The sequence below is a fragment of the Entelurus aequoreus genome, linkage group LG05 (genome assembly GCF_033978785.1).
Source record: "Entelurus aequoreus isolate RoL-2023_Sb linkage group LG05, RoL_Eaeq_v1.1, whole genome shotgun sequence".
Taxonomy (NCBI): Eukaryota; Metazoa; Chordata; class Actinopteri; order Syngnathiformes; family Syngnathidae; genus Entelurus; species Entelurus aequoreus.
Genome location: NC_084735.1, coordinates 59,910,461 through 59,935,158, shown reverse-complemented (window position 1 = coordinate 59,935,158; position 24,698 = coordinate 59,910,461). Strand labels below are relative to the sequence as shown.

The 24,698-nt window shown below is 40.9% G+C and overlaps 1 protein-coding gene and 1 long non-coding RNA gene across 12 annotated transcripts in view; one reads left to right on the top strand and one right to left on the bottom strand.

Annotated features, from left to right (window-relative positions):
* camkk1a (calcium/calmodulin-dependent protein kinase kinase 1, alpha a) overlaps window positions 1-24,698 on the bottom strand; it is a 207,455-nt gene that overhangs the window by 76,603 nt on the left and 106,154 nt on the right. For 9 of the 10 annotated variants that reach the window (XR_009826310.1, XR_009826311.1, XR_009826313.1 and 6 more), the window contains exons 5-7: window positions 9,174-9,225; window positions 7,298-7,431; window positions 4,550-4,586 (exon numbers count right to left, since the gene is read on the bottom strand). Coding sequence is in view for 5 of the 10 variants with exons in the window: in XM_062048496.1 (XP_061904480.1) it covers window positions 4,550-4,586; window positions 7,298-7,431; window positions 9,174-9,225 (223 nt within the window). In the remaining 5 variants the exon portion in view is untranslated. The remainder of the gene's footprint in view (window positions 1-4,549; window positions 4,587-7,297; window positions 7,432-9,173; window positions 9,226-24,698) is intronic. The other variant, XM_062048499.1, reaches the window with a different exon arrangement.
* The window catches only part of LOC133650826 (uncharacterized), a 38,351-nt gene that overhangs the window by 5,442 nt on the left and 8,211 nt on the right, over window positions 1-24,698 (top strand). The window contains exons 2-4 of one of the 2 annotated variants that reach the window (XR_009826316.1): window positions 1,593-1,672; window positions 6,206-6,450; window positions 9,770-9,838. This is a non-coding gene — a long non-coding RNA (uncharacterized LOC133650826). Of the gene's footprint in view, window positions 1-1,592; window positions 1,673-6,205; window positions 6,451-9,769; window positions 10,561-24,698 lie in introns of those variants that run through there. The other variant, XR_009826315.1, reaches the window with a different exon arrangement.

Below are 24,698 nucleotides of genomic sequence, written 5' to 3'. Positions count from 1 at the left end.
AAAGGTTTGTGTGTACTAAAACACGTGCAAACCTGATGGCACACACAAAGCTGATCTACTAAACGTGTGCAAAGTGGACTGCGTCTCTTAAATCCATTTTGTGTCTCGTCTTCATTAATATGCCAGATATACAAACGTTTTTATGCTGATCATCAAAATGCAGGCTTGCTGACAGAATTGCGTATACATGTGCATATGTTTCTGTTGTCTAGATTTCGATTCAGAAAAGGTGTTGTAGATTATAGATATGTGCTGCTGGTTCAATATATCACACAGGTAGGAGCATGATAATAGGAATGTGCAGAAAATGATCATGTGTCTCTGTGGTAAAAGCCCCGTATATGCACGCAAAATCCTCATTTAAATAAGGCGGTCTACACCACTTTTCAATTGCACATGCAGTCTTAGTAGATCACACGCAACACACCAACTCATGGTATATGCAATTTAATATTTTACACTCACTGCCTAGCTTGTGGTATTTGGATCTTAGTAAATCAGGCACTAAGGGCCTGATCTATTAAGGGTTTGCGTGTACTAAAACGTGCAAGCTTGATAGCACACACAAAGCTGATTTACTAAGCATGTGCCCAGACGATTGTGTCTTTTAGGTAAGCAGAACAAGGAGCGCAATACATTTTTGCCCGTCTGTCTTCATGAATATGCAGAATATAGGCTGATCATCAGAACGCCTTTAATATGAGGAGAAGAAAATGCAAATATATGTATTTAGTACAAGCATTGAAATGTATCAAAACTAAACCTGTACTGCGGGAGTGGTTTTGTGTCCATATTTAGTATGTCTAAAAGGGGCGTGCAGAGAATTTGTTCGCCATGCTCTGTCCTATATATACTTGTCAAAATATATGGACTGTCAAAAATAAAAATATTAATCATTTATATTTTTTAATTTTATAGCTGTTGGATGACTTAAGAGTCTGATTAAAACAAATTCATTTAATGGGTTTTCTTGTCTGCTGGCGTATTTTCTAAGGATGTTCGCTATTTCCTATGTATGAAAAATACTTCTTGCGATATGCATTTTCTTGTGTCTGGAACATTCCATTCATAGTTAGTTTCAGTATCTTCCATAAGCGGACCTTCAACGCACTAAAAATGTCGGTTTCATTGTAGATGCACAGCAGGACTGCCTCTAAAATGCACAGAAACATTGGTACATGTTATATGTGTTTGCTGCTTGTTTCAAAACAGCAAAACACCAGAGATGGAGCCTGATAACATGTATGTGCAGTAAATGAGTGTCTTCATAGTAAAAGCCGCATAGTACAAACAAAATCCTCATTTAAATAAGGCGGTCTGCACCATTTATTAATTGAACACACAGTCTTAGTAGATCACACTCAACACACCCACTAATAGTAAATGCAATTTTATAGTTTGCACACGCTGTTTCGCGCGTGGTATTTAATCTTAGTAGATCAGGGGCCCTTATGTATTAATCTTGAGTACGCACAAAATCCTGCTCTAAGTCCTTTTCACAGCAAACTTGAGATGTACCAAGAATGAACTCGACGTGAAAATGTTTGTTGCCACACGCCAACTTCATGCTTCACGTGCACACATTTCTACAGGCTGTGGATACTTTGGCGACACAAGGAGGTGGTCATTTGGGCTTTGCAACATTTGATTTCAACAATGTAAAAAAATTGAGGTAAGGACACAACATTTTTTTTTTTTGCTAATACATTTAATGCTTCAGATTCATATAAATATTTGTGAGGACGTCTCAATTCAGCTAGGTGATCATTTTGCCACTTATTGCTGTCACAATGTGTTCGTGTGACTCCAGCACCAGCTTGGCACAGTTGCAGCCGTTGGTGGTTGTGGTACAATGGCACCGGAGACGGTGGAAAAAATTAACTGACTTTGTGTCACGTATGGCTGCTACTGCAAGAAGCTCTCCTGAGTTGCTATAATAAATTGAGCAATAATATATACTGAGTCTATTGGATCCTTTTTTATGTGCTGGCATGTTTACATTTAAAAGAATGTAAACCAAATATTACATAATTTTCACATGAAACTTTAATCTGGCTGTCGGCAGGCTACTTTATGAACACATTTGGTTGTATGTTAAACAAATTATATTTATACCAGGGGTAATCAGAGTCACACACATCTTCTAAAGTTTTACGTATAATGCAAACAGGGTGCAGCACTACTTTATCCCGTGTTCGCTCATTTGTTTTGGCAATGCACATCTTCTTCTTCTTCACTTTCTTCCTGATGTCCAACAAATATTTTTAATTTCAGCCTAGGTGTGGTTATGGGAGCCCACAAAAGAGGGTTAAGAGCGTGTGCTCTTAAACTCAACCTCTTTCTTTCATTCGCTCGAAACAAGAGAAAGAAGCACCTACTACTGAATCATACTGAATTCTAATTGGCCAGAGTGTCCAGATCTCAGGCACATGGCTCATTTCAATATAATTTGGGTATTTATAAGCGGGCGGGATCTGGGCGTGCCCAGCCACATAAACATCTGCGATAAATTTCACCTTGATTGTCAAGTAACAAAGAAATGTGCTTGGATTCGTGCGTGCGCACACTTTAACACATCTGATTTTTTTCTTCTCTACGCTAGGCTGACCATATTCTGAAATCCCAAAAAGAGGACACATATATGCGTGCCAAGGCGGGCAGCACGCCAAGGCGTGAAAATTTGCTCGAACTTGCTTTATAAATATTTTTTTTTTAAATAAAGCATTTTTTCTCCTCTGTTGACAGCAGTGTTGGCGCTAGGAATTTTCAAAATGGGGTCCCATGGACCCCATCAAGTCATAATTTTTGGGGTCCCACTATTTTGTAAGCGTTTTGAAAACAAATGACAAATGTATGCATTATCCTGTTATATCTCACATTCTATATTGTGTTTTGGAAAAAGGTTGTCATAAACGTTACTTAATTCATTAAAAAAGATAATACAAAACAAAACAAATGTGTATACATATGTGAATGTATTCAGTTATAAACATTCATTCACTTTCTTCTTTCCTTCATGGATATAAACTTTACCACTGCTGCTAGTTTTTAGTATGTTTTTATTTAATACGTTGTAGGTGTATTTATTTCAGTATAAAAGTGTAAAAAGTGTTTTGCTTGGGTCATGAAATGATGATAATGGTGTGCCAGGGCATATTTAACGCTTAAATCTCTGGAGTCTACATCAACTTTGGATCTATTCCTCATTTCAAAAAGTTTTAGTTTTTTTTATGTTGTTTTTTTTGTTTGTTGGTTTTCCGCCCTTTTTTGTCAAACAAAACTATGTTTTTTATGGCAAACACACAAAATATGCAAAATCTTCCACCAAAAATATTTTTCAAAGTGGAATATTTGATGTGAAGTAATCGGAACCTTTGATAGGTCAATAATTCATAATAACATTGATTTTGATTCAATATTATGTTTTGAGCAATGACAGTTTGAAAGAAAAAAAAAAACAGCTTTGTTTTATTAGTCAACATTGCAACTTTTTCTAAATTACATTTCACCTTTAAGCTTTTTCATTTCACTTTTGTTATGTTTTTGTTAATTTTAATAGTATTTTTAGAATGTGCCGTGGGCCTTTAAAACATTAGCTGTGGGCCACAAATGGTAAAATTTTTTTTAAAGAAAATAATAATCTGCGTCCTTTCTGATTTCAATGCGTTAAAAAGTCACAAAAAGTACGTTAACGCCAACACTACTTGACAGTATAACAAAATAAGTCACACTTCTATTCTGTAACATTCACAGTTTTGGAAAAAAAAGTGCAGAGGTAGAAATATTCAAAATAACCTCTTGTATACAATGTAAACATAAATAATGCCTCAAAACAAGTTAATTAAATTTAAACAAAAAACAGCAGACGAGCTCTCGCCCTGCACAGCTGTTTTGTGCTCTGTAGTGTCGATATGGGCTTGTAGATCGTTGGCCCCTTTATTTGCCACAGATACATACGTTGCTGCTTTGCACACAGTGCATTCTGCTTCCCATGTGTCACAGCCAGGACGAAAACACGAATACTTTTGCCGCAAATCATCCGTGAAGTTGCATTTACGTTTAGGCATTTCTTGTTCTCATGTCTGTCTGTCTCTCTCCACTGAGTCCACTCACTAGCTCTCTCACTCTGTGTCTCTGCCCCTCCCTCACGAATGCTGCTACGTGCGCGCACCTTCAGTTTTTTTTTTAACCCCTTCTTAACTTAACCCTGGACGTACATTGAAAATACACGCAACCCTAATTCAAAATGCCGGACATTTGAGGCATTTAAGAAACCCCGCCCGGACACCCCGGACACCCCCACAAAAGAGGACATGTCCGGGGAAAAGAGGACGTATGGTCAGCCTACTCTACGCTGTTTTCTGGATTTGAATGTATGTCAGTTATTGATTGTATGTGGCCTGTGGCCCTTAATGATCAGAATTATGACTGATGTTTCAATTGTGACCTGACAGTAAAAACTGAATGAGTTGTATACATATTTGCTACTAGCTTAAATGCTAAAGGCACAGTCGAAAAGTGGGCTAAAAATCAAATATGATGTACATACCCATGTGAAGATTGTCTTCTGCAGGATCATCCAGCACCTGCAACAAAAATAATACTGCGATCAAAAATATGTATTCACATCTGAATCACAGTTCTAATTTAATCAGATTCTAAATCTAAATGTAATTCCAATTCTATATTGATTCATTAAATAAAATATTTTTAAAGATACTTTTTAGGTCATCTCCCTACTCTTTGTGCCGTTTACTCATACTTGCTAACCCTCCCGTTTTTAGCGGGAGACTCCCGGTATTCAGCGCCTCTCCCGATAACCTCCCGGCAGAAATTTTCTCCCGATAAACTCCCGGTATTCAGCCGGAGCTGGAGGCCACGCCCCCTCCAGCTCAATGCGGACCTGAGTGGGGACAGCCTGTTCTCACGTCCGCTTTCCCACAATATAAACAGCTTGCTGCCCAATGACGTCATAACATCTACGGCTTTTAGAGAGTAGAGTGCACAACTGCGCACACAACAAGGAGACGAAGCAGAAGAACGAGGAAGTTACAGACATGGCGACGCCGTCGACGAGCAAGATGAAGAAATACGCTTGCAAGTTCCAAAACGAATGGAAACAAGAATTTCAGTTCATCCAGGACAGTTCGAAGGGGAAGGGCTATGTATGTTGCCTGTACATTATGTAGAACAGACTTCTCCATTGAACACGGTGGCCGCAATGATATACTCATTCATGAACGGAGAAGTTAAACAGGACAATGCTGCCATCTACTGGATAGCCTCCAGAACACTGAAATTCAAGTATTTATTTTATTTATATGTATAATAAAAGATATATATATATATATGAAATACTTGAGTTGGTGAATTCTAGCTGTAAATATACTCTCCTCTTAACCACGCCCCCATCCACGCCCCCGCCCCCGACCACGCCCCCCCACACCTCCCGATATCGGAGGTCTCAAGGTTGGCAAGTATGCGTTTACTATACGTTGTACGTTAGCAGCCGAGAATAACTTTTGTAACCGGTTTTGAGAAGGATTTATTTTAACTTTCATACTAAATATTATATTGCAGGAATCAGTTTGAATCGAGAACTGTGTTGAATTGAGTTAAGATTCTAAATCGAATCGTTCCCCCAATCCAAGAAAATAATTGAATCGAATCATGAGTTGTTGTAAGATTTACATCCCTAGTACTTACTGTATGTAGTCAACTTGTCATAGAGTACTTGCTGTATGCATTTAACTCATCTAACAAGTACTTGCTGTATGTATCTAACCCATCATACTGTAGAAAGTTTGATCACATTACACCTATACTGACTCACCTGCACTGGCTTCCTGTGCACTTAAGATGCGACTTTAAGGTTTTACTACTTACGTATGAAATACTAAGCGTTCTAGCTCCATCCTATCTTATTGATTGTATTGTACCATATGTCCCGGCCAGAAATCTGCATTCAAAGAACTCCGGCTTATTAGTGATTCCCAGAGCCCAAAAAAGCTTTAGAGCATTTTCTATTCTGGCTCCAGTACTCTGGAATGCCCTACCGGTAACAGTTAGAGATGCTACCTCAGTAGAAGCATTTAAGTCTCATATTAAAACTCATTTGTATAATCTAGCCTTTAAATAAACCCATTTTTAGACCAGTTGATCTTCAGTCTCTCATTTCTGCTTTGCCCCCCTCTCCTGTGTGGAGAGGTAATCAGGTGACCACTGATCAGCCTCCACGGATGAAGCGCTAGCTGTTCCAAGTTGGGACCCAGGATGGACCACTCCTCTTTGCATCAGTTGGTGACCTCTCTGCGTTGCTGGCTTGTCTCCATTCAAGATGATCCCCTGCTGGCCTCCCAATGGACTGGATTTTCACATTAAGTCGGGACCAGGGGTGACCACTCCTTATGCATCAGTTGGTGATGTTTCAGCACCCCGACGTGTCTACATGTAAGAGGATCTCCTGCTGGCCCCACTATGGACTGGACCCTCACATTAACCCATTATTATCCACTCGGCATACATTGTACCAGTCACCCAAGGGGGGATCCCCACATCTGCGGCTCCTTCCAAAGTTTCTGGTTGTTCCCATTGGGTTGAGTTTTTTTGGCTTGTGCAGCCCTTTGAGACATTTGTGATTAAGGGCTATATAAGTAAACTTTGATTGATTGATTGGTTATGATCATTAACTGTCACATGGATACAAGCGACATTTAATGACAATTTAAATTTTTGTGTAGATTATTCTACAAAATAGTTCAATAAGGCATAATTTTACAAAATGAATATAATTGTCATACATTTATATTTAAAATACATAAAACAATTAAATGTTATGAATACCTTAGTCATTTACATTTGCAAATGTAACACAGTTGGTCCGGGACTCGAACCTAAGCCCTCTGGATGAGAGTGCCAGATAGCTCGGCATTGTTCTATAAGCCTGAGCTGTCAACTCAATAAGGTGTCAGGGAGAGGTTTAACAATGTACTTTTGAACAGCCACACCGGCAGGTCGTTACATGTTTGTACATTGTATGTTTAAATATTGTAGAGTACACAATTAAATAATGTACTATAAAATGTAAACAACATGTGTACACATTGTATACATTGAATAGTTCACAATTAAATTGTGTACTGTAGATTGTATAACATGTATTCTATACATGTCGTATACGTTGTATGTACAACACTGAATTGTGGATGAGTCATTTCACTAAAAGGTGGAATTGTCATCATCTTTCTATTATTGATTTGAGAGTGTATTCGAAGAAGTTTGGTTTTTTAACTTTCACCTCCACTAATTTGACAATGTTGACATGGTCCAGTTTTTTAAGGATGGCAATCTCTTGGTAGACTCTTTCCAATGGTCCGAGGAACTTAGGCTGCTCTCCTTGGACTGCCTTGGGTCCCCTAGGAGGTGGGCGACCTGTAGAACACCCAGAACGACACATCACGTTGGAATATATATATACACAGTATACAGTATACCGTATACAATATATATAAATATATAAATATATATATATATATATATAAATATATATATATATATATATATATATATATATATATATATATATATATATATATATATATATATATATATATGTGTATGTATATATATACATACATACTGTACATACATACATATATATATATATATATATATATATATATATATATATATATATATATATATATATATATATATATATATATATATATATATATATATATATATATATATATATATATATATATATATATATATATATATATATATATATATATATATATATACTATCATGGTCATAAGTTTACATACACTTGTAAAGAACATAATGTCATGGCTGTCTTGAGTTTCCAATAATTTCTACACAGGATCACATACTTGTTGGTCACAAAAACATTCATGAAGTTTGGTTCTTTTATGAATTTATTATGGGTCTACTGAAAATGTGACCAAATCTGCTGGGTCAAAGGTATATATACAGCAATGCTAATATTTGGTTACATGTCCCTTGGCAAGTTTCACTGCAATAAGGCGCTTTTGGTAGCCATCCACAAGCTTCTGGCAAGCTTCTGGTTGAATTTTTGACCACTCCTCTTGACAAAGTTGGTACAGTTCTGCTAAATGTGTTGGTTTTCTGACATGGACTTGTTTCTTCAGCATTGTCCACACGTTTAAATCAGTTCACATTTTGTTTTATCTGACATCACATGGACAAAGATAAGACCTTCTGGAGGAAAGTTCTGTGGTCAGATGAAACAAAAATTGAGCTGTTTGGCCACAATACCCAGCAATATGTTTGGAGGAGAAAAGGTGAGGCCTTTAATCCCAGGAACACCATTCCTACCGTCAAGCATGGTGGTGGTAGTATTATGCTCTGAGCCTGTTTTGCTGCCAATGGAACTGGTGCTTTACAGAGAGTAAATGGGGCAATGAAAAAAGGAGGATTACGTCCAAATTCTTCAGGACAACCTAAAATCATCAGCCCGGAGGTTGGGTTTTGGGCGCAGTTGGGTGTTCCAACAGGACAATGAGCCCAAAAACACATCAAAAGTGGTAAAGGAATGGCTAAATCAGACTACAATTAAGGTTTGAGAATGGCATTCCCAAAGTCCTGACTTAAACGTGTGGACAACGCTGAAGAAACAAGTCCATGTCAGAAAACCAACAACTTTAGCTGAACTGCACCCATTTTGTGCAGAGGAGTGGTCAAAAATTAAACCAGAAGCTTGCGGATGGCTACCAAAAGCACCTTATTGCAGTGAAACTTGCCAAGGGACATGTAACCAAATATTAACATTGCTGTATGTATACTTTTGACCCAGCAGATTTGGTCACATTTTCAATAGACCCATAATAAATTCATAAAAGAACCAAACTTCATGAATGTTTTTTGTGACAAACAAGTATGTTAGTTGTAGAAATGATTGGAAACTCAAGACAGCCATGACACTATGTCCTTCACAAGTGTATGTAAGCTTTTGACCATGACTGTATACACACACACACACACACACACACACACACACACACACACACACACACACACACACACACACACACACACACACACACACACACACACACACACACACACACACACACACACACACACACACACACACACACACACACACACACACAGAAACAGGACTTACGTGGAAAACCACACTGCTTCATTAACTTCTTCTTTGAAACAACTTTCATGGCCTGGAAAGTAGAAATTTATTTTTGTAAAAACAAAAAAATGTAAACAAATAATTCAGAGCTAAACAACATGAGACTCGTTCAAGTGTAATCTAAAAAGAAAACTTATTTAGCTAGTATATTTGATTTGATTGATAAAAGAAATGTTGTACTGGCACCACGCCAATAGGTTATAGCAGGATGTGTGGTCAAAGGAAGCTGAGCTAAATAAATTAAATTATAAAAAAATAATAACAAAATGTTCTGGAAGAAGGTCCTGTTGAATGCATCAAGGCAGCAAGTAGTTGTTGTGGAAAGACTCCAGGTTTCAGATCTACACAGGAGCACTAAGCAAGAATCTAACATATTTGTGCACATTCTTAATTTGCACTCCGCCACACTCTTTGGAGGCAACCAATGATGCTGACAAACTGCAACTTCAGGTTCCAAACAAGAAAGATTTTCTTTCTTGGATTCAAACCAATTTTTCGACCACCTCAACATGTTGGTCATGGATGGTGATGACAGTATAAAATCCGACAGTGACTGAATTTTTGTATTTTCCCAGCTGACGGTGAGGGCCAGGAGCAAGATTTCTCCCACTAATGTGAACGGATCACTGTCCTCTCCCCTCAAGGTGAGCTGCGGTGTCCCACAGGGGAGCATTCTGGGACCATTGTTATTCTATTATTAAATCAGCATGTAACAGCAATTTGTTCCTGTTCGCGGAGGATTCTGCAATCCTGGCCTCGGACAGGGAAAAATTGAAGGTTGAAACTGCACTCAGCACCGAACTAAGTAATCTCTGTCTCTGGCTTTCCGATAACAAACTGTCACGACACCTGGGTAAAACACAGTCCATCCTATTTGGGTCCAAGCACAACCTAGGTAAATCCCCGGGTTTTACGATTAAAGCAGGTGATACCATAATCACCAGCAAAGACAAGGTAATTTACCTAGGTTGTATATTGGACAACACTCTCTCGGGTGAAAAAATGGCATTAAAAGCTCAACCTCTACCTGATCTGAACCAAAATTGATCCCCAGCCACTCTTCGAAGCGTCAAACAGGTTTATATGTGGTTATAGTTTATATATATTTTCTCATTCTGTTTTGCACACTCTTGGAGTCAACATGTGCATAGTCATGTACATAGTGTCATGTACATAGTGTATACACCTCCTTACCCCCCATTTTTTGTATATATTGTTTTTCAAATCACCTGACATGTATACTGTGTATATGTACATAATTTATCAATTTTTTTAACGTCATTTTTTATATACATGTTACAGGTTATATATCTTTTATTATTGAATGCATCAAATTTGATGAATATTTAGTGTACCACAATGGAAACAAGCCTTTTGGCTTTTTGTGCCATAAATTTGCCTTTTAAAGCATTACATGGATTCAATTCTTTAAGATGTCAATAAACTTCTCAATCAATCAATCAAAAATGTCAACAATTCTCTGGTGATGGTATCCAGGTGTGTCAAAAACAGCCCAACACCATTGGCGTAGCACAGGTCCATGAAGCAGAAGTAGAAGTTGACTCCAATACAGGGCCAGTGGTGAAGTATGCTTTTGATCCAGTAGTCAACAACACTGTTAAAGAGGTCTCGTGCGGACTTCCGGCTGAGCATGATCGGTGCAAGGCATGCTTTGCAGAGGCTCCGTGGAAATGTGACCTTTTTTATATTTTATTGGCACTTTTACTAACTCCATCCTTCACTTCTACCATACTTTTTAGTGGCCTGTCATGTGCAACTTGTTTTTTGTGGATTGTGCCTATGAGTTCCGCGATGTCTGGCGGAGGGAAATCTGACAAGCCAAGCTCCTCCAAGTCTTGTGCGTCACTGGATCCAGCTATCATGGAAGAGTCAGTCGCCAACTCGGTCCTCTTTTGAAGAGTATAAGTCAGAAGATGGACAAAATTTGAGTTGATGTCCTTGACAATCTTAAATCCGTCGTCAAGGGAGAGACAGCATTTGTTATGGAGCCATTTGAGAACATCCTCTTGTCCCATAGCGAGGCCATCACTAGCCTGGAGCTCTCTGCTAATGCTAATACTCACGAGCTAACCAAACTCCGTACTAGCGTCAACAAGCTAACTGCCACCGTGGATCTCCTCTCTAAAAAAATTTGATGATATGCATGGCCACTCGAAGTTGGAATAATGTCCGAGTGGTGAGCCTCTCTGTGGGCTGTGAGGGCCCTCCGTCCGACTGATTTCACCACTCAATTCTTGCAGGATGTCCTGAAACTAGAATGACAAGCCCACGCTGGGCCGTGCTTACCGGACCCTCCGCGCTAAGCCTAAAGATGGCGAACTTCCTCGGCCGAGTGAATTTATTTCAAGTCGGGACCCAGATTCTACGAAGGGCGGGTGAGGCCTCCCCACTATCCTATATGGGCAAGACGATTTACATTTTTCCCGACTTCACCCCAGAAGTGGGAGATGTGTTGCCTTTTTTGTCAATTGTGTTCTGCCTTGTTCAGATGGTGTAGTTCCAGTGTTCTGTCAAAATGACTACTAAATACTTATTAATAATTTACTTATTGACTAATTTACAGGTTGTATATTGCTCTTCGTTATATATATTTGCACATTTGATTGAAGAAGTAGGTTTTGATAGTAAGCTGTAATTAAACAGCCTTGTTCGTCTTATTCAATCATATACCTTAGTGCACATTATTTGCTAACTAGATGTCCCATATTTGGCACCGACTGCGTTGTTTGTCAGTGTAGAAGAGGTGTGATGGTTGCTTATTGTGGGGCGGGGATGTTGCTGAGAGATGCTTCTGCAAGAGCTTCGGGGTGGTTGGGTGTGGACCCAGGTGGAGCCGAACCCCAATACGGTATTCGGAAAGGCACAAATACGAATACTTATTTCAAACAAATACTTTAAAAAATATGTGTATTCGGGAACAGGAAAAACATTCAGTCAAAAAGCTGCGCTTTCTCATGAGAGCCCACAGCGCATTGCATGTCCGGATGAGTGTATTAGTGATGTGCAAGAGTCGGGCGGAGTAACAGAGGTGACTGACATAGCCTGCTCCACACAACAGAGAAAGCTTGGCGAAGCGCCAAAAGATTTAACTGCATCACTATTTTTGTTGAATATATTTTTGTACCGTAACTGGGTTCCAGGGGCTGTATAGTATATATTGATCGGGAGATTATTCCATTACGCATCTGCAGTCGGTTGCTGTCATGTACCCTATGTTTATGTAGCTCTGTTAGCTTGGTAATTTCGACAACAGACTCTTGACATAGTAAAGTTAGCATTCGGTTAAAAAGGTTAAAACAAGGCTTGTGTAGTTGTGTCGAATCGGTGGGAGTTATTTGGTACATTTAAGTCACTCTTGTCTTTTGCAGACAGAAAAATGCAGGTTATAGCCTAGTTAGACTTAGCATAGCTTCCCGTCACTCATTGACTTAGCTGAAACTCTCCACATAGATTTGGGCAATCAAATAGAAAAGAGTGTGGTTGGTGTTGAGCCATTTCTTGGTCCTCCAAAATAAAAAAAACTTGCTCAAGTTCTATGTGGAAGCATTTTACACTCAGTGTTGCATCTATAAACCAAAGTGATATGTAATGTGTGCATAATTCAGAGGTATCAAATATCTGTCAACATCTAAAGGCATACTCTACTGGTACTTTATGCCAAACCCCCACCAGCACCAACTCATCATCACAGCCATGTGCTGCCCCTGTCAGTTTCAATCACCTATATTAGCTGCATTTAATGCAAAAAAGGTTTTATTCACCCAGTCACATCACGGCAAAGCAACTAACAAACAGTGGGAGATTTGATTTGCCTTGACCTGATGTCCTACTCAAGGGAGAATAAAGATTTTTGCAAGCTTCTCAATGTGGTTGCAACAAAACCTCAACCAATATTGCATATCCATAATTATTAATAATTATTATAAATCTGTTCCTTTTGTACACTGGAATAGTAATTCTGAGGTATGTTATCATCACTGGCCAGATTTCCAACACCTCAGTAGCCCTTGTAAATGTTTATGCTCCCAACTATGACAATGACACCTTTTTTAAATGTCTGTTTCTGAATCTCCCTGACTTGTCAATGTACTATTTAATACTAGGAGGAGATTTTAACTGTTGGCTCGATCCCCAGCTTGATCACTCATCACCCAAAAAGTTGCCCACCATCACGGTCTGTTAAGGTAATTCAGTCTTTCATGGAAAAAAATTCTGTTTCAGATGTCTGGTGATTTTTAATCCCTCTATCATTCATCACACTTTCATCCGCATTGACTAAGTTCAAGTTGATAATAAATTACTTTCCTCTATATGAATATGCAAATAAGATGCATTTGTTATCTCTGACCATGCTCCAATTTCAATGGATTTACTCTTCAAAAATCTGACAACCACAACCACAAATGGGTCATGGCCAACGTTCCCTCTAAGGTGCGTGCCTGCGCAATTGCGCACTGCTCAAGCGTCCTCTGCGCACAGCAAATATATGCCGCGCACCAAATCAAATCCCATCTGAATTCTAAACAAAATAAACACATTTATTCTGTATAATTTTGCAATGCAACTCTAAGTGACAGTGACAACAAGCGGCCCTAACGGTGTTCGTCAACACCGTTCGATTGAACACCGTTCAATTGAACATCGTTCAATTGAACACCGTTCAATTATTGTAACGTCTATTGAGATGCTTCGAGGAAAGGAATTATATCGATCACTTTATTGAGCAAAACTGTTTATATTCGGCCATAACCACACCAAAAACATGAGTAAAACACTTCTATCTCGAAAAACTAGTCATTTTCTGCTGTACAAACCAGACCAAAACCAACTTGTCATCTGTCACCAACACGCATACCACTAAGCCACTGGTGCGTTTATGGCCACACAAAAAGTCGGACAACTCAGACACCACACAAAGTTACACTATGACTCCGTATGGTGTGCTTATTCTATTGTCATTTATTATTAATGTTAATTTATTTATATTAATCATGAAATGCTGTTACTAGAGAAAGTTACAGGAATGCACACTTCATCCTATGCTTACATTTCATTGTGCAACATGAGGATGTTTAAGGGGAACTAAATGTGATCTCTGAAAGGGGTACAAATGATTTCCAAAGCAGGACCCCCACCCAGACATATTGTACAATACTAATCCATAGCTTATTAAAAACAAGATTTCTTTTATTTTCATTACAAGTGGGCCAAATCACTAATATTACAAAATAATCTCATGAAAATGACTCCTCTCATTTAAGTGTTATTATAAAAGATTGGTTTGAGACAGGTGTGCTGCTGGTATTGCCACATGTGATGTTGCTCACATGTGCTCCACGAATGCTCAGGGAGTTTTTGTGTTTGCTCAGACACATGAACAATTAGAGGGAACATTGGTCATGGCGTCTAAATGTGCGATTACTTTTAAATGAGGAGTTTGTGGATTTTATCAAATACATTTTTTTGTGCTATTGAGCAAGACTCTCAGGATGTCGGCCTCTGTACTCTGGGAGACACTGAAGGCAAACATTAGGGGGAGATAATATCCTATGCAAGTTATGAGAAAAAACAGAAATAATTATTGACTAGTTTGACACAACGCATATCTATGTTAGATAACTTATACTCTACCTCTCAAAACCTAGACACTTTTTGTGGGGCTCTCTCTACAAGCAGAACTTAATGTCCTTGCGACGGACCGTGCTACTGAACAAATACTCCATTCAAGATCTCAGTTTTATGAACATGGCGATAAAGATGGCAAACTATTAGCTCATCAACTACGCTAGATTCCATTATATTCTGCAGATTCAATCCGATTCAGGTATTGATCTTGAGATTAGTAATGTATTTAGGAATTTAATGTGTCATTCTACTCATCTTCTCATTGTTCTACTCCTGAGCTTGAAAATTTTTTTGCCAATCTGGACATCCCCTTAGTTGAACAGTCCTCTGCAGTAGAGTGAGAGATACCAATTACTGCTGCGGGATTAAATGTTGCAGCGTTATCACTACAAGATGGTAAATCCTCAGGACCAGATGGCTATCCTATTTTTTTTTTCTTTGGCATAAACTAGCCGCCCTATTTTTGGACATATACAGTGAATCGTTTGAATCTGGCCGCCTTCCGCAAACGCTCAACAAAGCTTCAATGAGCACAACACCTTTGTTGTGCACTTTTGTATCGTCCTATTTGCCTGTTAAATGTGGACTTTAATTTATTATCCAAACTGCTGGCTTTATGTCTGTATACTATTCTCCCTTCTATTATTAATGCTGATCAAACCGGGTTCATTCGGAATAGGCACTACACTTCTAATCTTCGACGTTTGTAATATATTGTATGATGTGCCTGCTCTTAACACTTACATCTATTAATGCTAAAAAAGGCATTTGACCGAGTGGAGTGGAATTACCTATTTTATGTCCTGGAGAGATTTGGCTTTGAAACAGTTTTATTTTGTGGATTAAGCTCCTGTATTCATTTCCTGAGGCCTCGGTCAGGACAAATAATATTAAATCTGAATATTTTCGACTTTGCCGTTCCACGCGGTAGGGCTACCCCTGGAGCCTATTTCTTTTTGCCCTTGCCATTGAGCCTCAATAGCACTTTGTACCAACCTGCTTATTACAGGCATATGTAGACACAATGTGCAGGTCAAGGTCTCTCTCTATGCAGATTACCTTGTATATGTCAGACATCTGTGTCTCGGTCTTGGCTGCCTTGGATACTTTCCAAGTTTTTGGACATGTGTCTCCATACAAATTGAACCTGAGTGAAAGTGAAATATTTCCTATAAATTGTGCTGCTCAGAAATACCGTCTTCACAATTTTCCTTTTAAAAGTTTCACATACTTGGGTGTCCAGGTTACATATACACTTGCAGAGCTTTATAAAGGCAACTTTGTTCAGAATCCAGGGAGATTTTGATCGCTAGTCCTCAATGTATTTACAGTGGCTCATGTCAACTCTGTTCAATTGAATGTATGTTTGTTATTTTACTATTTATGGCAGTGTATACCACTTTTTCCTTTAGTCCTTTTTTCGTAAAATAGATTAGACTTCATTTGGAATAAAAAGACTCATAGGTAAACAATATTTACAGAGACCTAAATCGTCGGGGGTATTAGAATTACCAAACTTTAGGTTTTACTACGGGGCCACCAACATTAGAATTCTTAAATATTGGCTGCAATATGACTCATTTGATCCCCCTTTGTTGCTGGTGAAAGGTGACGCCTAGACGGCACATTGTGTCATGATCAAAGAAAGCGAGGAGAGCAATTTTATCTGATTGATAATCTTTTACGAGGTAAAGGGGGACATAAAAGTTATCTGCTGCGGCCTATTAAGCAAAGGAATGAAGAGGAGGAAATACGGGCTGAAAGCAGAGGTATGTGCTGTATGTGCATTTAGCTAATTCATTTTTAGCATTAGCATCATGACTTTTCTTATACAGGCTAACAGCAACAGGATTATTGTTGCTGTTATTCCTATTCAGGGACAGCAAGAGTAGTTTGCATACAATAACTATAAGATCAATTAGGTGAACTTTTTAAGTAAACAGATAGTAAATAGGCAAAATCTGTAAAGCAGAAAATCCAGAAAAATTTAAAGAGGGTGAAAAAGTTGCTAACCCAGACTTAAATTGTTTTTTATTGTATTTATTGTTTTATTGCTATTGGCTCATTTGGCTGAAACGTAAGTTATTATTTAAATGAAATAATGTATGCTATTTGTGGTGTGATGCAATCAGAACATATCTACAGCCATGACAGGCACATGGACGCTGCTCCAGACAAGGAGGTGGCACTGTGTTCAGCTGAGCCTTGCCTTGAAGAAACATGTAAGTCTTTCAGTTTTGGAATATGATTGCAGGGCAATTTCTTCCCATTATTTATGTTTTATTCATCAATAAATACAATTTGAATGTCGAAAAAGTACTTTAGAGTTATAATGCATGCAGAGATGCCATTTGTGTCATTTTGTGTTTTACACTACATCATACAGTATATTCAGACAGCAAGCAGCAGCAGAAAAGACAGATTTAACATGTAGACGTATGTTATTTGTAACAAACTGTAATAACGATCCTTTAGATGATCATAGTTAGTATACTTTTCAAATGTTCTTGTAGTCTGACAATATTTCTGGTATATTTTTACCTGACATGTTTCGACTGTCATCTGCGGTCTTCTTCAAAAGGGTCACCTGACCACTGTGACGTGTTGCTCAGCTGTTCTTATAGGCATGGCCAACCAGGCAGACCTGTCAAGTCTACCTGGTTGGCTCCTGCCGCTTGATGGTTAATGGAGGAGGGAGTCCCAGGTATGCGATTGATTTTGAATGTGAGTGTGAATGTTGTCTGTCTATCAGTGTCGGCACTGCGATGAGGTGGCGACTTGTCCAGGGTGTACACCGCCTTCCGCCCGAATGAAGCTGAGATAGGCTCCAGCACCCCCCGCAACCCCGAAAGGGACAAGCGGTACAAAATAGATGGATGGATGGATCCCGAATGATGTTTTTTTTAGGCCGCTTCCTTAATTTGATCGCCTCCTTAATCCATCGTTTAAATGTGTTATCTTCTTTCCGGAAGAACTTTGAACATGTCACGAGGGAGGTGCTGGACATTGAGTCCGAGTGGACCATGTTCCGCGCCTCTATTGTCGAGGCGGCTGATTGGAGCTGTGGCCGCAAGGTAGTTGGTGCCTGTCGTGGCGGTAATCCTAGAACCCGTTGGTGGACACCGGCGGTGAGGGATGCCGTCAAGCTGAAGAAGGAGTCCTATCGGGTTCTTTTGGCTCATAGGACTCCGGAGGCAGCGACAGGTACCGACAGGCCAAGCGGTGTGCGGCTTCGGCGGTCGCGGAGGCAAAAACTCGAACATGGGAGGAGTTTGGAGAAGCCATGGAAAACGACTTCCGGACGGCTTCGAAGCGATTCTGGACCACCATCCGCCGCCTCAGGAGGGTGAAGCAGTGCACTGTCAACACCGTGTATGGTGTGGGTGGTGTTCTGCTGACCTCGACTGCGGATGTTGTGGATCGGTGGAGGGAATACTTCGAAGACCTCCTCAATCCCACCAACACGTCTTCCTATGAGGAAGCAGTGCCTGGGGAATCTGTGGTGGGCTCTCCTATTTCTGTGGCTGAGGTTGCTGAGGAAGTTAAAAAGCTCCTCGGTGGCAAGGCCCCGGAGGTGGATGAGACCCGCCCGGAGTTCCTTAAGGCTCTGGATGCTGTGGGGCTGTCTTGGTTGACAAGACTCTGCAGCATCGCGTGGACATCGGGGGCGGTACCTCTGGATTGGCAGACCGGGGTGGTGGTTCCTCTCTTTAAGAAGGGGAACCGGAGGGTGTGTTCCAACTATCGTGGTATCACACTCCTCAGCCTTCCCTGTAAGGTTTATTCGGGTGTACTGGAGAGGAGGCTACGCCGGATAGTCGAACCTCGGATTCAGGAGGAACAGTGTGGTTTTCGTCCTGGTCGTGGAACTGTGGACCAGCTCTATACTCTCGGCAGGATCCTTGAGGGTGCATGGGAGTTTGCCCAACCAGTCTACGTGTGCTTTGTGGACTTGGAGAAGGCATTCGACCGTGTCCCTCGGGAGGTCCTGTGGGGAGTGCTCAGAGAGTATGGGGTATCGGACTGTCTGATTGTGGCGGTCCGCTCCCTGTACGATCAGTGTCAGAGCTTGGTCCGCATTGCCGGCAGTAAATCGGACACGTTTCCAGTGAGGGTTGGACTCCGCCAAGGCTGCCCTTTGTCACCGATTCTGTTCATAACTTTTATGGACAGAATTTCTAGGCGCAGTCAAGGCGTTGAGGGGATCTGGTTTGGTGGCTGCAGGATTAGGTCTCTGCTTTTTGCGGATGATGTGGTCCTGATGGCTTCATCCAGCCAGGATCTTCAGCTCTCGCTGGATCGGTTCGCAGCCGAGTGTGAAGCGACTGGGATGAGAATCAGCACCTCCAAGTCCGAGTCCATGGTTCTCGCCCGGAAAAGGGTGGAGTGCCATCTCCGGGTTGGGGAGGAGACTCTGCCCCAAGTGAAGGAGTTCAAGTACCTAGGAGTCTTGTTCACGAGTGGGGGAAGAGTGGATCGTGAGATCGACAGGCAGATCGGTGCGGCGTCTTCAGTAATGCGGACGCTGTATCGATCCGTTGTGGTGAAGAAGGAGCTGAGCCGGAAGGCAAAGCTCTCAATTTACCGGTCGATCTACGTTCCCATCCTCACCTATGGTCATGAGCTTTGGGTTATGACCGAAAGGACAAGATCCCGGGTACAGGCGGCCGAAATGAGTTTCCTCCGCCGGGTGGCGGGGCTCTCCCTTAGAGATAGGGTGAGAAGCTCTGCCATCCGGGGGGAGCTCAAAGTAAAGCCGCTGCGCCTCCACATCGAGAGGAGCCAGATGAGGTGGTTCGGGCATCTGGTCAGGATGCCACCCGAACGCCTCCCTAGGGAGGTGTTTAGGGCACGTCCAACCGGTAGGAGGCCACGGGGAAGACCCAGGACACGTTGGGAAGACTATGTCTCCCGGCTGGCCTGGGAACGCCTCGGGATCCCCCGGGAGGAGCTGGACGAAGTGGCTGGGGAGAGGAAAGTCTGGGCTTCCCTGCTTAGGCTGCTACCCCCGCGACCCATCCATCTTCAACCGCTTATCCGGAATCGGGTCGCGGGGACAGCAGCTCCCGCGACCCGACCTCGGATAAGCGGAAGAAGATGGATGGATGGATGGACCTTCTTTCCCAATGATTTTACCGTTGTCCCAGTCCATGATGTGGTTATTTATTTTGTAATGATCTGATATAGCTGATTTTAAGATATCCTGTTTGGATTTTTGTTTTAGGCTTCTTGTGTGAACCTTTCAGCTGTCTCTTTTTCACATTCTTTCTGATGTTCTTTCTTCTTGTGTTGAATGTCCCTTGTTTCTCCGATGTATGAATTTTTTGCATGATTTCTTAAATTACATTGCATTTATTATCTGGGTCTATTTTGTCGTTTGGATGTACAAGTAACAGTCTTGTTTTTGTATGAGGCTTAACTGGTGTGTTTATATTGTGTTTTTTCATGACCCGCTGTATTGATTCTGTCATTCTCCTAATGCAGGGGTCACCAACCTTTTTGAAACCAAGAGCTACTTCTTGGGTACTGATTAATGCGAAGGGCTACCAGTTTGATACACACTTGAATAAATTGCCAGAAATAGCCAATTTGCTCAATTTACCTTTAACTCTATGTTATTATTAATAGTTAATGATATTTATCTTTGTGGAAACACTGATCATGTTAATGATGTCTCACAATAAATATATATAGAAACAGATAAATATCAATATGCAACACTTTATTTTTATATTTTCTCTATGTGCACATTTTTCAAATTGAACATTTTCAAATGACCACTTCTAAGACAGTCTTGGGAAATCACAATATCCCATTTTAACTAGCGAACCACTAACATTTTTTAACAAATCATGAATTACTTTGCACCATGTTTGTACAAATAATAACTCATGTAAAATACAAAAGTGAACTCTCAAATTTAAAAAAAAATCATGTCACACTTTGAATTGGACACCAAATCTGTTATCTGTTTCTTTGTCAGTTAGTGGGAAGCCTGGCATTGCATACTGTTAACTAGTGTGTTGTACTCTGGTGTGTAACTTGACACTGCAACTCTGAGTGAGTCTTGCAGATGTGCATCAGTGAGGCATGTTCTGTGTTTGTTCTTGATGAAGTTCATGTCAGAAAAGGCTGATTCACAAAGATAAGATTTTTCCTTCTTAATCTTCTGGACATATTTTCACAGCAATCTGGCCTTAAGCTTATTATGATAAATGTAAAATGTTAAGGATCGGAAATCTAAAGGGAACGTCCTTTCGAATGGAATGCAAAGTGCATGTTTTGTGGACAGATGGTCCAGTTAACATACTTGGTGTTGTTGTCCCAGAGAATCTGGAAGATCTAGGCTCAGTAAATTATAATAATCTTATGAATTATGATAATTCTTCAAGATGGCGGCGCATTGCTATGCAGCAGCTTGAAGACGCTCTTGGGAGTGTAGAGCGATTTGGCAAAAAACACCCGTCATTTCTGTCAATTTCATGGCTGGCTCAAAGCGTGAACACTCTGTGATCACATACGACCGACAGACAATTCTGGATGTGGATGGATCGGGTTGTTATAGACTGAAAGATGCATGTACGGTGGACCTCCTCGCTAGCATGGGAATACTATGCGGGCTACATCGAGCGGCCTTTGTAGCAGCGGAGTCAAGTGCTAGCGGTGACCGCCAATGGAGGCGACGTAAGCGGTGTGAGCGGAAGCAGAAGCGGGGATGCCGAGCGGGCTTAACAACAAAGGGAAAAGCTAACCAAAGAAGCGTGGAGTGTCCGGGTAAGAAGCCATTTAAACTAAAACTAGCCGGCGACAGGCTGGATAATCCCTGCACACATAGCAATTATCTTAGAATAAAACACAACTCACATAATGTTTTTTCTTTTGTGACCGTGTCAGAGGCAGACATGCAATCTACTGAGGTGGCTAATTATGATGCGTTCAGTTTATCGCAACATCTAGCAAACAATCGGACAATTCCCGTCGTATCAATTCCTAGATATGGTCGAAACTATTTAAAGTGCACTACGCATAATAAACGCAACACTATTAATATTGCTACTTCGGATAATTTCAACAAACAATCCTCAAAACAGCCCACTACCTATAATATGGGCTTTTTAAACATAAGATCATTATCTTCCAAAACGTTATTAGTTAATGAGGTCATTAGAGACAACAAACTTGACGTCGTTGGTCTCGCCGAGACCTGGCTCAAACCAGACGATTTTTTTGCGCTAAATGAGGCATCTCCTCCTAACTATACCAATGCACATGTTGCCCGTCCTCTTAAAAGGGGAGGGGATGTCGCACTAATATACAATGAAAACTATAATTTTACACCTAACCTAAACAATAAATATAACTCGTTTGAGGTGCTCACTTTGAGGTTTGTCACACCGCTGCCTCTCCACCTGGCTGTTATCTACCGCCCCCCTGGGCCCTATTCGGACTTCATCAGTGAATTCTCAGAGTTTGTTGCTGATCTAGTGACGCACGCCGACAATATAATCATAATGGGGGACTTTAATATCCATATGAATACCCCATCGGACCCTCCATGCGTGGCGCTCCAGACTATAATTGATAGCTGTGGTCTTACACAAATAATAAATGAACCCACGCATCGCAACGGTAATACGATAGATCTAGTGCTTGTCAGGGGTGTCACCACCTCTAAAGACCGCGACCACTTCCCTGAGGACAGCAGGAACTTCACTTGGTGACAGAAAACACTGTGAGTAATGGCTTCCTGCGCGTCTTGCACCATACTCACGGAGAGGTTGGCTCTGCTAGAGGGCCGTGTCCGCCAGTTAGAGCAGAGTAATGTCGTAACTTTAGATGTTGCGGACACATCTGCTAGCGTTAGCTGTAGCGAGCTAACTAGCCCAGCTTGTAGCAGTCCTAAGCGGCCTACAAGCTACGGTGTACCGGTTGAGACGCATAATAGATTTAGCTCTTTAGCTAGTCCTACACCCCAGTCTACCGGGCACCACACCTTAGTCATAGGGGACTCCATCACCCGAAACATAAAGCTTAGCAAACCAGCCACAATAAAGTGTATCCCCGGGGCCAGAGCACCTGACATTGAAGCTAATCTTAGGGAGCTAACTCGCAACAGGCCTAGTAAACACGTACGACAGGCTAATCGCACCACTAATTATGCGAATATAGTTGTACACGTTGGCTCCAATGACACTAGAATGAGACAGTCAGAGATTACAAAGAGAAACATAGCCAGGACTTGTGATCTCGCCAGAAAGATGTCCAGGCATCGAGTAATTGTCTCTGGCCCCCTGCCTGCGAGAGGCAATGATGAGAGATATAGCAGATTAGTCTCGCTTAACAAGTGGTTGGCTAGCTACTGTAGGCAGCAGGGACTAACGTTTATTGATAACTGGCCCTCTTTCTGGGGCAAACCAGGCTTGCTGATGAGAGACGGCCTTCACCCTAACCAGGAAGGCGCCATCATCCTGTCTAGAAACATAGACTACTATTTAAGTCTCACTTGACTGACTACACTAGAGCAAGCCTGGTCACAGGCAATTACAATGTCTGTTAGTCCGGGTGAGGAGTCAGTTAAGCTAGAACTAGCCAGCGCCAGGCTGGATAATCCACGTACGCATAGCAATTCTCTTAGAATAATACACAATTCACATAATGTTTTTTCTGTTGTGTCTGTGTCAGAGGTGGACATGCATTCTACTGAGGTGGCAAATTATGATATGTCCAGTCTATTGCAGCACCAAGCAAACAATCGGAAAATTCCCGTCATATCAATTCCTAGATATGGTCGAAACTATTTAAAGTGCACTACGCATAATAAACGCAACATTGTTAATATTTCCACTACGGATAATCTTAACAAAAACTCGTCAAAACAGCCCAATACCTATAATATGGGCTTTTTAAACATAAGATCATTGTCTCCCAAGGCGTTATTGGTTAATGAGGTCATTAGAGACAACAATCTTAACGTCATTGGTCTTAGCGAAACCTGGCTCAAACCGGACGAATTTTTTGCGCTCAATGAAGCATCTCCTCCTAACTATACGAATGCGCATGTTGCCCGCCCTCTTAAAAAGGGAGGGGGTGTCGCACTAATATACAATGAAAATTTCAACCTTACCCCTAACCTAAATAATAAATATAAATCGTTTGAGGTGCTTACTATGAGGTCTGTCACACCGCTACCTCTCGACCTAGCTGTTATTTACCGCCCCCCTGGGCCCTATTCGGACTTTATCAGTGAATTCTCAGAGTTCGTTGCTGATCTAGTGACGCACGCCGACAATATAATCATAATGGGGGACTTTAATATCCATATGAATACCCCATCGGACCCTCAGTGCGTGGCGCTCCAAACCATAATTGATAGCTGTGGTCTTACACAAATAATACATGAACCCACGCATCGCAACGGTAATACAATATATCTAGTGCTTGTCAGGGGTGTCACCACCTCCAAAGTTATGATACTTCCATATACTAAAGTAATGTCCGATCATTACCTTATAAAATTTGAAGTTTTGACTCTTTGTCAACAAGCTAATAATAATAATAACTGCTATAGCGGCCGCAACATTAATGCTGCCACAACGATGACTCTTGCTGACCTACTGCCTTCGGTAATGGCACCATTCCCAAATTATGTCGGCTCTATTGATAACCTCACTAACAACTTTGACGATGCCTTGCGCGAAATTATTGATAGTATAGCACCGCTAAAGCAAAAAAGGGCCCCTAAAAGGCGCACCCCATGGTTTACAGAAGAAATTAGAGCTCATAAATTATCATGTAGAAAACTGGAACGCAAATGGCGCGCGACTAAACTTGAGGTTTTCCATCAAGCATGGAGTGATA